Source organism: Salvelinus namaycush, chromosome 35, assembly GCF_016432855.1.
Source record: "Salvelinus namaycush isolate Seneca chromosome 35, SaNama_1.0, whole genome shotgun sequence".
NCBI classification, from domain to species: domain Eukaryota; kingdom Metazoa; phylum Chordata; class Actinopteri; order Salmoniformes; family Salmonidae; genus Salvelinus; species Salvelinus namaycush.
The window spans coordinates 22,828,772-22,840,783 of NC_052341.1; the positions used below are offsets into that span (position 1 = coordinate 22,828,772).

A 12,012-nucleotide genomic window follows, 5' to 3' on the forward strand; every position below is an offset into this window, starting at 1 on the left:
AGCAAATGTGTTGAGCAAATATTGTATATTTTGTTTGGCAGACCTGTGTGTCTGCTATGATAAACCAACCACTCTACAGCCCTTGGAAATATGGAGATAAATGTCACATTATAACAATACTGTACCTGATACATTTGGGGAATTTGGGAAATGAATGATTAACTTATGTGGATAAGAAACGGTTTGAATAGGCTGAACTATCAGTAAATTATGTGAAACAGTTGAAAGACTCTTGAAAGACAGCTGTATTTGTAAGGAGCTCAGTTCATTTGTACCTCATAGCGGTCTATCTATCCACGATGAAGCTCATCCTGACAATCTCCTGCACCTTCACACTGTTTTACACAGGTAACTTACTGAATCCATGTAGATTGGTTCTTACATATTTGTCAGTAGACCCAACATGTCCATATGTACACCTTATTTTGACATACAGCAGTTATGTTCAATTTGATGTATAATAACATGATGACGATCACAATTGATGAGTTTAGTTAATTATTTGTTTAACGATCGACCACTGTTGATATATATATGCTTATTTTTTTCATAATCTTGGATGTTTTGGTTTCTAGCTGACATGCTCAATTGCTACACCTGTGATTCTGAGGATAAAAACTGTCAGACAACAGTATTAAAGAACTGTGTGAAAGCAGTATGTTCCACCTTAACAAGCATAGAATATCCTTCAGGTAAGTATGGAGTTGACTCTGTTCTTGTAATAATGGGTTGTAATAAATTCCAGACTCATTACACATTGAAGTATTTTTTCCCCAATATGTTTTTATTTTATATTTCAAATGTACAATTGCACCATTGTTACAGTTTGCATTGTGAATGATTTTTAACCTCTCCTCTCTCCATCACATTCAGATTCCATCAGAGTATCTAAGGGTTGTACATATGTAGCCGAAAACTGTTATTTCATGGATAAAGTAACAGAACTGTCAATGAACAACGGATACTCACATGACTCCCAATCCTCGTTTTGCTGCAACACGACAGGCTGCAACATAGACACCCTCCCTGGTAAGAACACCCCTCTAGTCAAATTTACAAGCTCTCAGCTCTCCATTGATGGTCTAGTTTGAGAAAAGCAATGCTTGGTATTTATTAGTTTGCGTAGGTTGTTATTTAATGACATGGTTGTTAATCTGTGGTCTGGGCAGCCCTCAGTGACAAGCCCAATAAACTACATTGTCATACCTGGGTGAATGGTACTTATGAAGTTTTGCAATGCGTTGGAATTGAAGACCACTGCTTCAAATATAAACGTGAGTTCATTTTCACTGGCATGAAACCCCATGAGACGTGACACGTTTGAATTATTTTAATATTTTATTTCTAGATGTGCAGAGACATTGACAACAAGACATGTTTTAGAGTCTTTTTTTGTTTTGCATGTTGCCAGAGCCCACTCCTGATGGGGGAAAAGACACCATTTATGGAGGCTGTGCCTCCAGTGACTCATGCCTCTGGTCTGCGATGCCCAACCAGACTAACCTCAACTGCTGTAAAGGGAGTCTGTGTAACAAAGCCATGAGGATGAGTCTGAGCTCTCTCCCTCTTCTGCTGGGTCTCCTCATCATCTCACTGGTCTAGTTAGTGGGAGGATTCATGTAATCCCAACCGTTGGTGTGATATCCACAATAAATTAATGTGTCACTATATTGGTACATCTAAGACATTTTAAATATAAGTAATATTATTGTGTTTGGATGTTCATTTATTCGCAAAAGAAATGGAAATTGTAGAATTGCTTTAAAATCTGTAGTCACTCATGTCACTCTTTACTCTTTACTTGTACGTTACGTTACTGTATATTATAAACTGGGTGGTACGCGCCCTGAATGCTGATTGGCTGACAGCTGTGGTATGTCAGACCGTATACCACGTGTATGACAAAACATGTTAAATTTTTACTGCTCTAATTACTTTGGTAACCCGATTATATTATGCCTTTATATAATTAAGCAATAAGGCCCAAGGGGTTCGTGGTATATGGCAAATATACCACGGATAAGGCCTGTATCCAGGCACTCTGAGTTGCATCGTGCTTAAGAACAGCCATTAGCCAATTTATATTGGCCATATACTACACCCCCTTGGGCCCTATTGCTTAATTATATAATGGCATAATATCACCACAAAACTATGTTACATACGGTACAGTGCAAAGATCAAGGTTGCTCCCTCTCTCTCATCAACTTCAATTGTACTCTCTTCCTAAACAAAGGTCTTACACACATCTGAAAGCAGTAAAGGAAAAGGAAATAGAGAGAAGGACCACCAAACATCTGATGCTAAACCAAAGAATGTTAACGAGGCCATAAATATATTTTTATACCTTTTTACTATGTTTGATATGATGCCATTATCGGGTGAACGTAGCAGGGTAAAGTCAGGTCTGATGGGGCAGAGAGTAAACAAATTTAGGAGATAGGTTTATTCTCAGGTATATGATCATACCCTATATTTTAGCTTCTCTTAGTTTTCTCTGTACTGCTTTTTAGTTGAGGCTTGTAGCTAGCTGAGGGTTGTAACATGGCAGTGTGTACCCATTTATATCAACAGTTATTATTAATCAGTTATTATATGCTTAATGTGCTTTGGGACTAATAAAATAAAAGTAAATAATCCTATATGTGGATGCTTGTGATCTTTATTTGTATATTTTGTAAAGATGAATAATCCCACAGTGGCTCAGACACAGAGGCATCAGTGGTAGTGTACATAACCATGCGAACAGATAGCCACCCGGCTAGCTGTTAACAACAGCCCTCTTGTATCAGTGACGAAGACCCTCTTTGATTGTGGAATGGAAAGCCGGACCCTGGGCTGGTCTGGTTGTTGCCTTTGGTCTGTCATGCTAATCTTCAAAGAGGGAGACGAACTGAGACTCCTTGGTCGATGGGTTCCGGACACACACATACACTGGGTTCCCGGCACACAAACACATACACACACTCGCTCAGACACACTCACCCACACTTACGCAGACACACACACAGACACACTCTCTCTCTCCCTCCCCCTTTCTCTCCTATGGAGGTCTATGCTGTTTACTCAGAGTTCACTTATCCCTTTGAAAGTGGACAAAGACAAATATTTTATATTATGCTGCTGATAATGCTTTTATTTCATCCCCACATCAGAACCCTGAATGATAATAAACATTTTCTGTTTTCTTTTGCCAGATTTGACATGTGTATCATCATGATGTTAGGATTGCTGATATTTACTGTACACGACAGAAAGATGGAAAACCACAAACTGTTCATTGGTGGTTTGATCTTTTTAATCAGGAACAGAGAAAGTACATCTCAGATACTGTATAATGAATGAAGTAGTAGTACAATATTTAGTGTTCATGGCCAATGCTTTTATGTCCCATTTGCTTTTAGATTTATCAGTCTTTAAAGCTTCAAAATGTTATGTTCATACTATTTTTACAGGGAGATAGGATTGCTTGATGTGCTTTATACGTAAAACCTAAATAAAGTTCCCAAATAAGGTCATGCTATATTGGGGTCAGCTATTGGTTAGGACCAGCCCTTACCCTTGATAGAGGTCACTGGATTGGTTGGATGAGGTTGACTAGGGTAGCTGTTTGTACTCCACTGGTGCCACTTTGTGGCAGGAATTGGCAATTGCATGTTTCTGTATTTGGGATAAGATAAACGGTCCGTCTATGGCCCTGACGTCTTGCTCAACATTATACTTAAAAATGTGGGATAGCCTAATACAAGGCCGACGATTGGAGACTGAAATTATTTTCCTGGAAATGGTTGGTGATAGGCTACCCTGCATGTTTCCTTTTGCGCACAACGTTTTACCATAGTTTATCACCTGTTGCAGTGCTTCTCATGTAGGCTAAAGTTAATATTCTCCTCAATCTTGAAAAGTCGGCACACAAACAGAAAGCGCGACTAGTTACCTAGTTAACCTATCTGGAAGAATGACAAGAGTCAGAGCCAGGAGGTAGCTTTTGTACCCCAAGCAACGGATGGTTCATTAATGCAAACACAGCGTTACTATGGAGGCCAGGACACAATCACTTTATACACAAACCCACTCACGCCACTGGGTCACTGGCAGTGGGCTGAAGAGCGGAGGAGGATAGGAGAACAGGGCAAAAATGGAAGATTCTCCGGCAGAGGACAGGAGATTCGAATTCATAGAGAAGTACGTGTTAAAAACTCTAAAACTGAAGCAAGACCGGTGGCAAAAATGTATTTCCACCGATGACAACAAGCAAGTTATTCAGGAGTTCTTGGACAAACCCGACCAAATTACACTGGTCCTGTCTCTGAATGCAGCTGGCCACTTGCTGCCCACTGTCGGGTTTCCAGCGACCGTTAAAAACAAGGGTGTTTACTTCGTCAAAAGAAGCAAAACAGCTCTAACCCCTGACTCAATGAAAAGTAATTTGGTATATGGAGACTTGTCCTACGCGCCGCTTGACCAGTTTTCTGCACTAGTGGAGGAGGTAAGAATTAAAGTAATGCTCAGTGCGCAGGACAGCTCACCTATTACAGGTGTGTATGTTACAAACAATTGAACTAAAATCAACGACAATACTTTACATAGGCATCTCATATTATTTTTAGGTAATGAAATGAGCAGTGGTGGAATAAGTACCCAATTGTCATACTTGAGTAAAGTTAAAGATACCTTCATAGAACATATCTCAAGTAAAAATGAGTCACCCAGAAAAATACTTACCTATGAAAAGCAAATGTATCTGCCAAAATATACTTATGTATCAAAAGTAAAAGTATAAATCATTTCAAATTGCTTATAATAATCAAATCGTACAGCACAATTTCCTTTTTTTTTATTTTTTATTTACCAACGGATAGCCAGGGCACACTACAACACTCAGACATAATTTACAAACTAAGCATTTTGTGTTTAGTGAGTCCTCCAGTTCAGAGGCAGTAGGGATGACCAGGGATGTTCTCTTGATAATTGATAAGTGAGTGAACTGGACCATTTTCCTGTCCTGCTAAGCATTGAAAATGTAACGAGTACTCTTGGGTGTCAGGGAAAATGTATGGAGTAAAAAGTAAAAGTAGTCCAACATATAAATAGTCAAGTAAAGTACAGATACCTAAAAAAATTACTTAAGTAGTACTTTAAAGTATTTTTACTTAAGTACTTTACACCACTGGAAATGAGTGAATAATAGCTATTGTTATTATACATTATTTTGTAATACTCTTTACAGTGATAAAGTTGATGTTATACTTATTCCTTTCAGGTTGTGGTCCCATTGCTGTCCAACAGCAGGAACCATAGTGAATGGCCTCAGGTGGTATCCCAGGACATTCAGCGCCATGTTCATTCCCTGAAGACCAATGTGTTTGTGGTGTCTGGCCAAGTGAAAGGCAAGACTCTGCTGCCTTTACCACCTGGGGCAGAGAGAGTGGAGCAGGCTGCCCTGGAGAGGGACAAGAGGTAACCTAAATGACCTGCTGTCTCATATTATAACAGGACATTACAACACAGTAGAGTTATGCATTATAACGTGCAATAACATTAGTGTTCAAATATATAGGTGTGTTATAACATATACACCTTTATTTCCCCAGACTTGATAGATATCAACATGTTTTATTATTCAGCTGGAGTCACCAGATCCTTAGGCTACCCTAACCCAGACCTAACCCCTAACCCCAGTCTCAAACCCCTGTCTAACCCATGTTATTGCCGCCTACAGGGGAGATGTAGTGGACAAGAGCATCATCCATGCCATTGAGTCAGTGGTGATAGAGTGGAGCCACCAGATTCGTGGGGTCCTGAAGAAGGACTCGTCTGAGCCTCTGCTGGAGGGAAAGAGTCCCACACCACACACTGAGATCAACTTCTGGAGCAGCAGGTCAGTACTGTAGTGGGCCTACACTATATGCCATGGCCCTGCGTTGTGCTCAGTAGGCAGGAAACAGTAGGATCTTTTTTTTAAACAGTGGCCCATATATAAACAAATGTTTTTATTTCGATATGTATGCATATAAAAATGAATGTATATGGCACTACTTGTTTCACTCCAATGAACTCCTCTGTGTAGATATGCAGACCTGGAATGCATCCACTCTCAGTTCAAGTCCTCCAAGGTGACCAAGATGGCAGAGCTGCTGGATGCCATGGAGAGCAGCTACTACCCTGCCTTTAAAGACATGCTACAGGACGTTCTAGCAGGTAAACTAAAGCCCCGTTTTAACAAATCGGCGATAAAGTAAAACCGCACTGTGGGTTCAACTAATGTTAATGCTGTATTGGAGGTGTTCATTAGGTGCTACTAAAACTAAGACACCATGCAAGCTTTCTACTATCTTTGTGTCTGAAGGGACTGGGGACCCCGGATTGTCCTATTGTATTAGAATATAGTGAACTTGAACTTGTGTGTGTCTGATTCTGTATCTGCCTGTGTGTGTGTTTGTGTGTGTGCCCCAGCCCTAGAGGAAGCTAAGGACATTTGTACGTACCTTCGTCCGCTACAGCGTCTCTTTGAGGACCTGGAGAGTGTGGAGTTCCTTGAGGTCAAGGGTCAGATCGGGCCTCTGATGCACGTTGTGTGTCTGGTGTGGTCCAACTCGCGCTACTACAACACCCCAGCACGACTCATCGTCCTGCTACAGGAGACATGCAATCTACTCATACAACAGGTACATGAATATACAGTCAATCATGTAATACTGGTGGTAGTAATAACTCTATGAAGTACGTTTCATCCATTTTGCAGTAATGCAACATATTCTCCAGTTGCATTGAAAAACAATTTTTGTTTTTAAATGACGTTCATGTTTTGATGTGTGTGCTTACACGACTTACAAGACTGTGCTCATGACTACATTCATACAGTCTCATGAGGATATACTGTATGAATGTTGTGGATTTGACTGCTAACTGCTGTTTTGATTGTTGTATATGTATAGAAAGGTGAATATATGTACATGTTTATCTATGGATATGGTCTTCATTTGACATCACAAACTCTGATTTGTCCTCCACCTCAGGCACGGGTGTATCTGAGCCCAGAGGAGGTGCTAAAGGGAGACGTGTCTGAGAGCCTGCAGAAGGTCCAGACCTCACTGGACATCCTTAACACCTTCAGACTGACCTATGAGGAGAAGAGGGCCAGCCTGGGCCAGTACCAGAGGAAGGGCAGGGAAGTCCGACCGTGGGACTTCCACCCACTCATGGTTTTCTCTGGCCTCGACCGCTTCATCGACCGGGTCAAAACCCTTGAGGTGAGGATCAATGAATAGAAACAGGGTTTACTTTTTTTAAATATATTTTTAAATTTCCTTTAGAAACATTTATGGAATATTGAAACACATTAACTTATTGAACACATCAAAGTAGTGAAATTACACCCTACAGACATCAATATTGTACAGATATCAGGATTCATATCTATTCAGTCCAAACACACACATTAATAAGCCAAACATACTGTGTACTAGGGTTGGGCGGTATTAAGATTTTAATACCATCATACAGTTCCTGTACCATACCAAGATATACGGTATTACCGGCAGTGTACACAAGGGGCACTATTTCTTTCCAAACCCCCCAAAAATATCAAAGAAAAGTATTGATCCAAGCTAGCCACTTAACTAGCAAGTTAGCAAACCAAATGCATAGCTGGAGCCCTGAGCTGGAGATCATTTATTAATCACATATTAGTCCCCCCCTCCCGAATTTTTTTGACGGTAATGAAAATCATACAGTCGTTATTTCAAAATACCCTCTTATACGGTATATACTGTATACCGCCCAAGCCTACTGTTTACCATAAACACCATAACCGCAGCCAATACACTACATTAAATTATTGATGTTTAACAGGGTCTCCTCTGTGTTTGTCCCTCTCTGTCCCTGTCTGTAGGATGTCCTCCTGACAGCAGTAGACCTGTTAAAGCTGGAGAAGGTGGAGTTTGGAGGCATCCGAGGCAGAGCTCTAAGCCAGCAGGTCCTGTGGCTCCACCAGGAGTTCCTGGACACATATAAAGTCCTCACTGAGAAGCCCTACGACTGCCTCGACGTCAACAATACGGTACAGCAGGGTTCCCCAACTGGTGATTTTATTTGGCCCCCAAAGTTTTTTGAGCAAAAAAAATATATATCATCTATATATCTTTTTTTGTGAATTGTTGGACATAAAAGACTGTAAAAATACCAGAAAAAAAGCTGTTACAATTGATTGTTCCAAAGTATTCCCACTCAGAGATATATGTGATTGTATACAAGTCTAAGCAAGGTTTGAAATTATTATGTTTTAGTCAAATATTATATCTCTTTGGGCTTCTTGCTGTCAATTTGCAAATTATTTGTAATTATGTTCCTGCCCCCCGACCATCCACTGAAGAAGAAATCGGCCCGTGGCTGAATCTAGTTAATGATCCCTGCGTTACACTATAATGAAGAAGGAATATGGGAACAAGGGGCAGTTGTATGGACCCAGATTAAGTTAATAATAATCTACTGTATAGTTAATATTGGCCAAACACATTTGAAGTGAAGTAATTTCTTTGTGGGCTGTCTAAAAGCGCTGTCAAAAAGGGCTTGAAAGGGCTGTCTAACTATCTATCTGACTGTGTGTGTGTGTCTCAATGTAGGAGTTTGAGGCAGACGTGTGTGAGTTCAGATGTAAGGTGGAGGATACAGACCGTCGTCTGGGAGCAGTCTTCTGTCAGGCCTTCGATGATGCCTCTGGACTGGAGCACGCATTCAAGGTGAGGAGAGGCTACACACACACACCACACACACACACACACACACACACACACACACTGATACCCTACTGTCCTCCCTGCAGGTGCTGGATATGTTTGGCAGCCTGCTAGAGCGCCCCCTCGTGGCAGCGGATGCTTTGGACAGATATCCTCTCCTTATCAGCCTGTTTGACAGAGAGCTAGACTGCTGCAAACTGCTCTTCAACAAACACACACACACACAGGAGGAACTGGGTAAATCACCTTGCTTTTAACTCATACCATTTTATATCATAATTTCGTACCAAAGTAATACATGTAAAGAAATCACCAACACTCTTGCTATGATGAACGTTTGACCGTTTACTAGTTCACCTGCTACTGTTATCACTGCTGCCACATGATACTGTTTCTCCAGAACCTTTACCTCTCTAGGTAGTTCTACAATCTGTGTGTTTCTATCACTCCAGGTTATACTCCTGTGAATAGGAACATGCCAGCTGTAGCAGGAGGTATGAGGTGGGCTCAGCAACTACAGGAGAGAATCCAGATCCCCTTCTCCATGTTCAGATACATCACCTACCCGTGAGTCTCCTCTCACCCCGCATCGCTACTTTACCCATTAGATTCTGCTGCTGGTGGTTGTACCAGTATTAGCTTAGCAGAAGTTCAGCCCTTGCGTGTGGTGGTTTCTTCTCAGGTGTCTGGAGTCTACAGCAGGAGAAAGAGCCGTACAGAAGTATGAGGAGATGATGCAGTTACTGGATAGGTATTTTAACTCTATTTTATCTCTGTAACTTCTAATTTCCTTTATAGTATTTTATAGTATTTTTCTTCAACCCTCCCCCCCCCGATATCTTTTCTGCTACCACTTTCTGAACAACTCTATTGAAATGCATTTAAAAAGAAAATCCCGTAAGCTTATTGAAATGCAGCATTTCTTTCTAGTGTAAATCCGTGTAGTGGATTACGTGTATGGAAGGAAGGGCCACAGCGGACTAGCATGGAGACATGGAGCTCCAGTCGTGATTTATGTTTTCATTGTGGCAGTGTGGTTCTGTGGATTATTTCACGGAGCTCTCATAATCTCATATGCTCTGTCGTCTTACTAATACCCTGTGTACAATGGCCCTACACAACACGTCCAACATAGGAACCTGCAAGACAAAGCATTCTATTGTGTTTCAATTATGTTCTGTGTGTGTGTGTGTGTGTGTGTGTGTGTGTGTGTGTGTGTGTGTGTGTGTGTGTGTGTGTGTGTGTGTGTGTGTGTGTGTGTGTGTGTGTGTGTGTGTGTGTGTGTGTGTGTGTGTGTTTTATTGTGTTACTATTTTCTTTTTGTATCTATTAATCTATGTTAATTTCCTTACTTTTTAACAGCATTGTTGGGAAAGGGCTCGTAAGTAAGCGTTTCACGTCAAAAAGTCAAAAATAATTGTATTCGCCGCATGTGACATACGATTTGATTTGATATGCGCACGTACACACATAACCACTCACATTCCGTTGCACCAAATGTGCAATATCACCCATTCAATCAATCAAGTTTCAAGTTTATTTTATATAGCCCTTCGTACATCAGCTAATATCTCGAAGTGCTGTACAGAAACCCAGCCTAAAACCCCAAACAGCAAGCAATGCAGGTGTAGAAGCACGGTGGCTAGGAAAAACTCCCTAGAAAGGCCAAAACCTAGGAAGAAACCTAGAGAGGAACCAGGCTATGAGGGGTGGCCAGTCCTCTTCTGGCTGTGCCGGGTGGAGATTATAACAGAACATGGCCAAGATGTTCAAAATGTTCATAAATGACAAGCATGGTCAAATAATAATCAGGAATAAATGTCAGTTGGCTTTTCATAGCCGATAATTAAGAGTTGAAAACAGCAGGTCTGGGACAGGTAGGTGTTCCATAACCGCAGGCAGAACAGTTGAAACTGGGACAGCAGCAAGACCAGGTGGACTGGGGACAGCAAGGAGTCATCATGCCCGGTAGTCCTGACGTATGGTCCTAGGGCTCAGTTCCTCCGAGAGAGAGAAAGAAAGAGAGAAGGAGAGAATTAGAGAGAGCCAAGATGTTCAAAATGTTCATAAATGACAAGCATGGTCAAATAATAATTAGGAATAAATGTCAGTTGGCTTTTCATAGCCGATCATTAAGAGTTGAAAACAGCAGGTCTGGGACAGGTAGGGGTTCCATAACTGCAGGCAGAACAGTTGAAACTGGGACAGCAGCAAGGCCAGGTGGACTGGGGACAGCAAGGAGTCATCATGCCCAGTAGTCCTGACGTATGGTCCTAGGGCTCAGGTCCTCCGAGAGAGAGAAAGAAAGAGAGAAGGAGAGAATTAGAGAGAGCATACTTAAATTCACACAGGACACTGGATAAGACAGGAGAAGTACTCCAGATATAACCAACTGGCCCTAGCCCCCCGACACAAACTACTGCAGCATAAATACTGGAGGCTGAGACAGGAGGGGTCAGGAGACACTGTGGCCCCATCCGATGATACCCCCGGACAGGGCCAAACAGGAAGGATATAACCCCACCCACTTTGCCAAAGCACAGCCCCCGCACCACTAGAGGGATATCTTCAGCCACCAACTTACAATCCTGAGACAAGGCCGAGTATAGCCCACAAAGATCTCCACCACAGCACATACCAAGGGGGGGCGCCAACCCAGACAGGAAGATCACGTCAGTAACTCAACCCACTCAAGTGACGCACCCCTCCTAGGGACGGCATGAAAGAGCACCAGTAAGTCAGTGACTCAGCCCCTGTAATAGGGTTAGAGGTAGAGAATCCCAGTGGAGGGGAACCGGCCAGGCAGAGACAGCAAGGGCGGTTCGTGGCTCCAGAGCCTTTCCGTTCACCTTCACACTCATGGGCCAGACTACACTCAATCATAAGACCTACTGAAGAGATAAGTCTTCAGTAAAGACTTAAAGGTTGAGACCGAGTCTGCGTCTCTCACATGGGTAGGCAGACCATTCCATAAAAATGGAGATCTATAGGAGAAAGCCCTGCCTCCAGCTGTTTGCTTAGAAATTCTAGGGACAATTAGGAGGCCTGCGTCTTGTGACCGTAGCGTACGTGTAGGTATGTACGGCAGGACCAACTCGGAAAGATAGGTAGGAGCAAGCCCATGTAACGCTTTATAGGTTAACAGTAAAACCTTGAAATCAGCCCTTGCCTTAACAGGAAGCCAGTGTAGGGAAGCTAGCACTGGAGTAATATGATCAAATTTCTTGGTTCTAGTCAGGATTCTAGCAGCCGTATTTAGCACTAACTGAAGTTT

The 12,012-nt window shown here is 42.0% G+C and overlaps 1 protein-coding gene across 1 annotated transcript in view; it reads left to right on the forward strand.

Moving 5' to 3' along the window:
* Window positions 1-3,337: 3,337 nt before the first annotated feature.
* Window positions 3,338-12,012, forward strand: part of dnah9 (dynein, axonemal, heavy chain 9) — a 140,123-nt gene continuing 131,448 nt past the window's right edge. Inside the window, exons 1-12 of the mRNA XM_038974915.1 lie at window positions 3,338-3,352; window positions 4,160-4,489; window positions 5,264-5,460; window positions 5,723-5,881; window positions 6,071-6,201; window positions 6,457-6,668; window positions 7,020-7,253; window positions 7,895-8,062; window positions 8,625-8,741; window positions 8,825-8,975; window positions 9,191-9,305; window positions 9,421-9,489. Coding sequence (XP_038830843.1) covers window positions 3,338-3,352; window positions 4,160-4,489; window positions 5,264-5,460; window positions 5,723-5,881; window positions 6,071-6,201; window positions 6,457-6,668; window positions 7,020-7,253; window positions 7,895-8,062; window positions 8,625-8,741; window positions 8,825-8,975; window positions 9,191-9,305; window positions 9,421-9,489 — 1,898 coding nt within the window. The remainder of the gene's footprint in view (window positions 3,353-4,159; window positions 4,490-5,263; window positions 5,461-5,722; window positions 5,882-6,070; window positions 6,202-6,456; window positions 6,669-7,019; window positions 7,254-7,894; window positions 8,063-8,624; window positions 8,742-8,824; window positions 8,976-9,190; window positions 9,306-9,420; window positions 9,490-12,012) is intronic.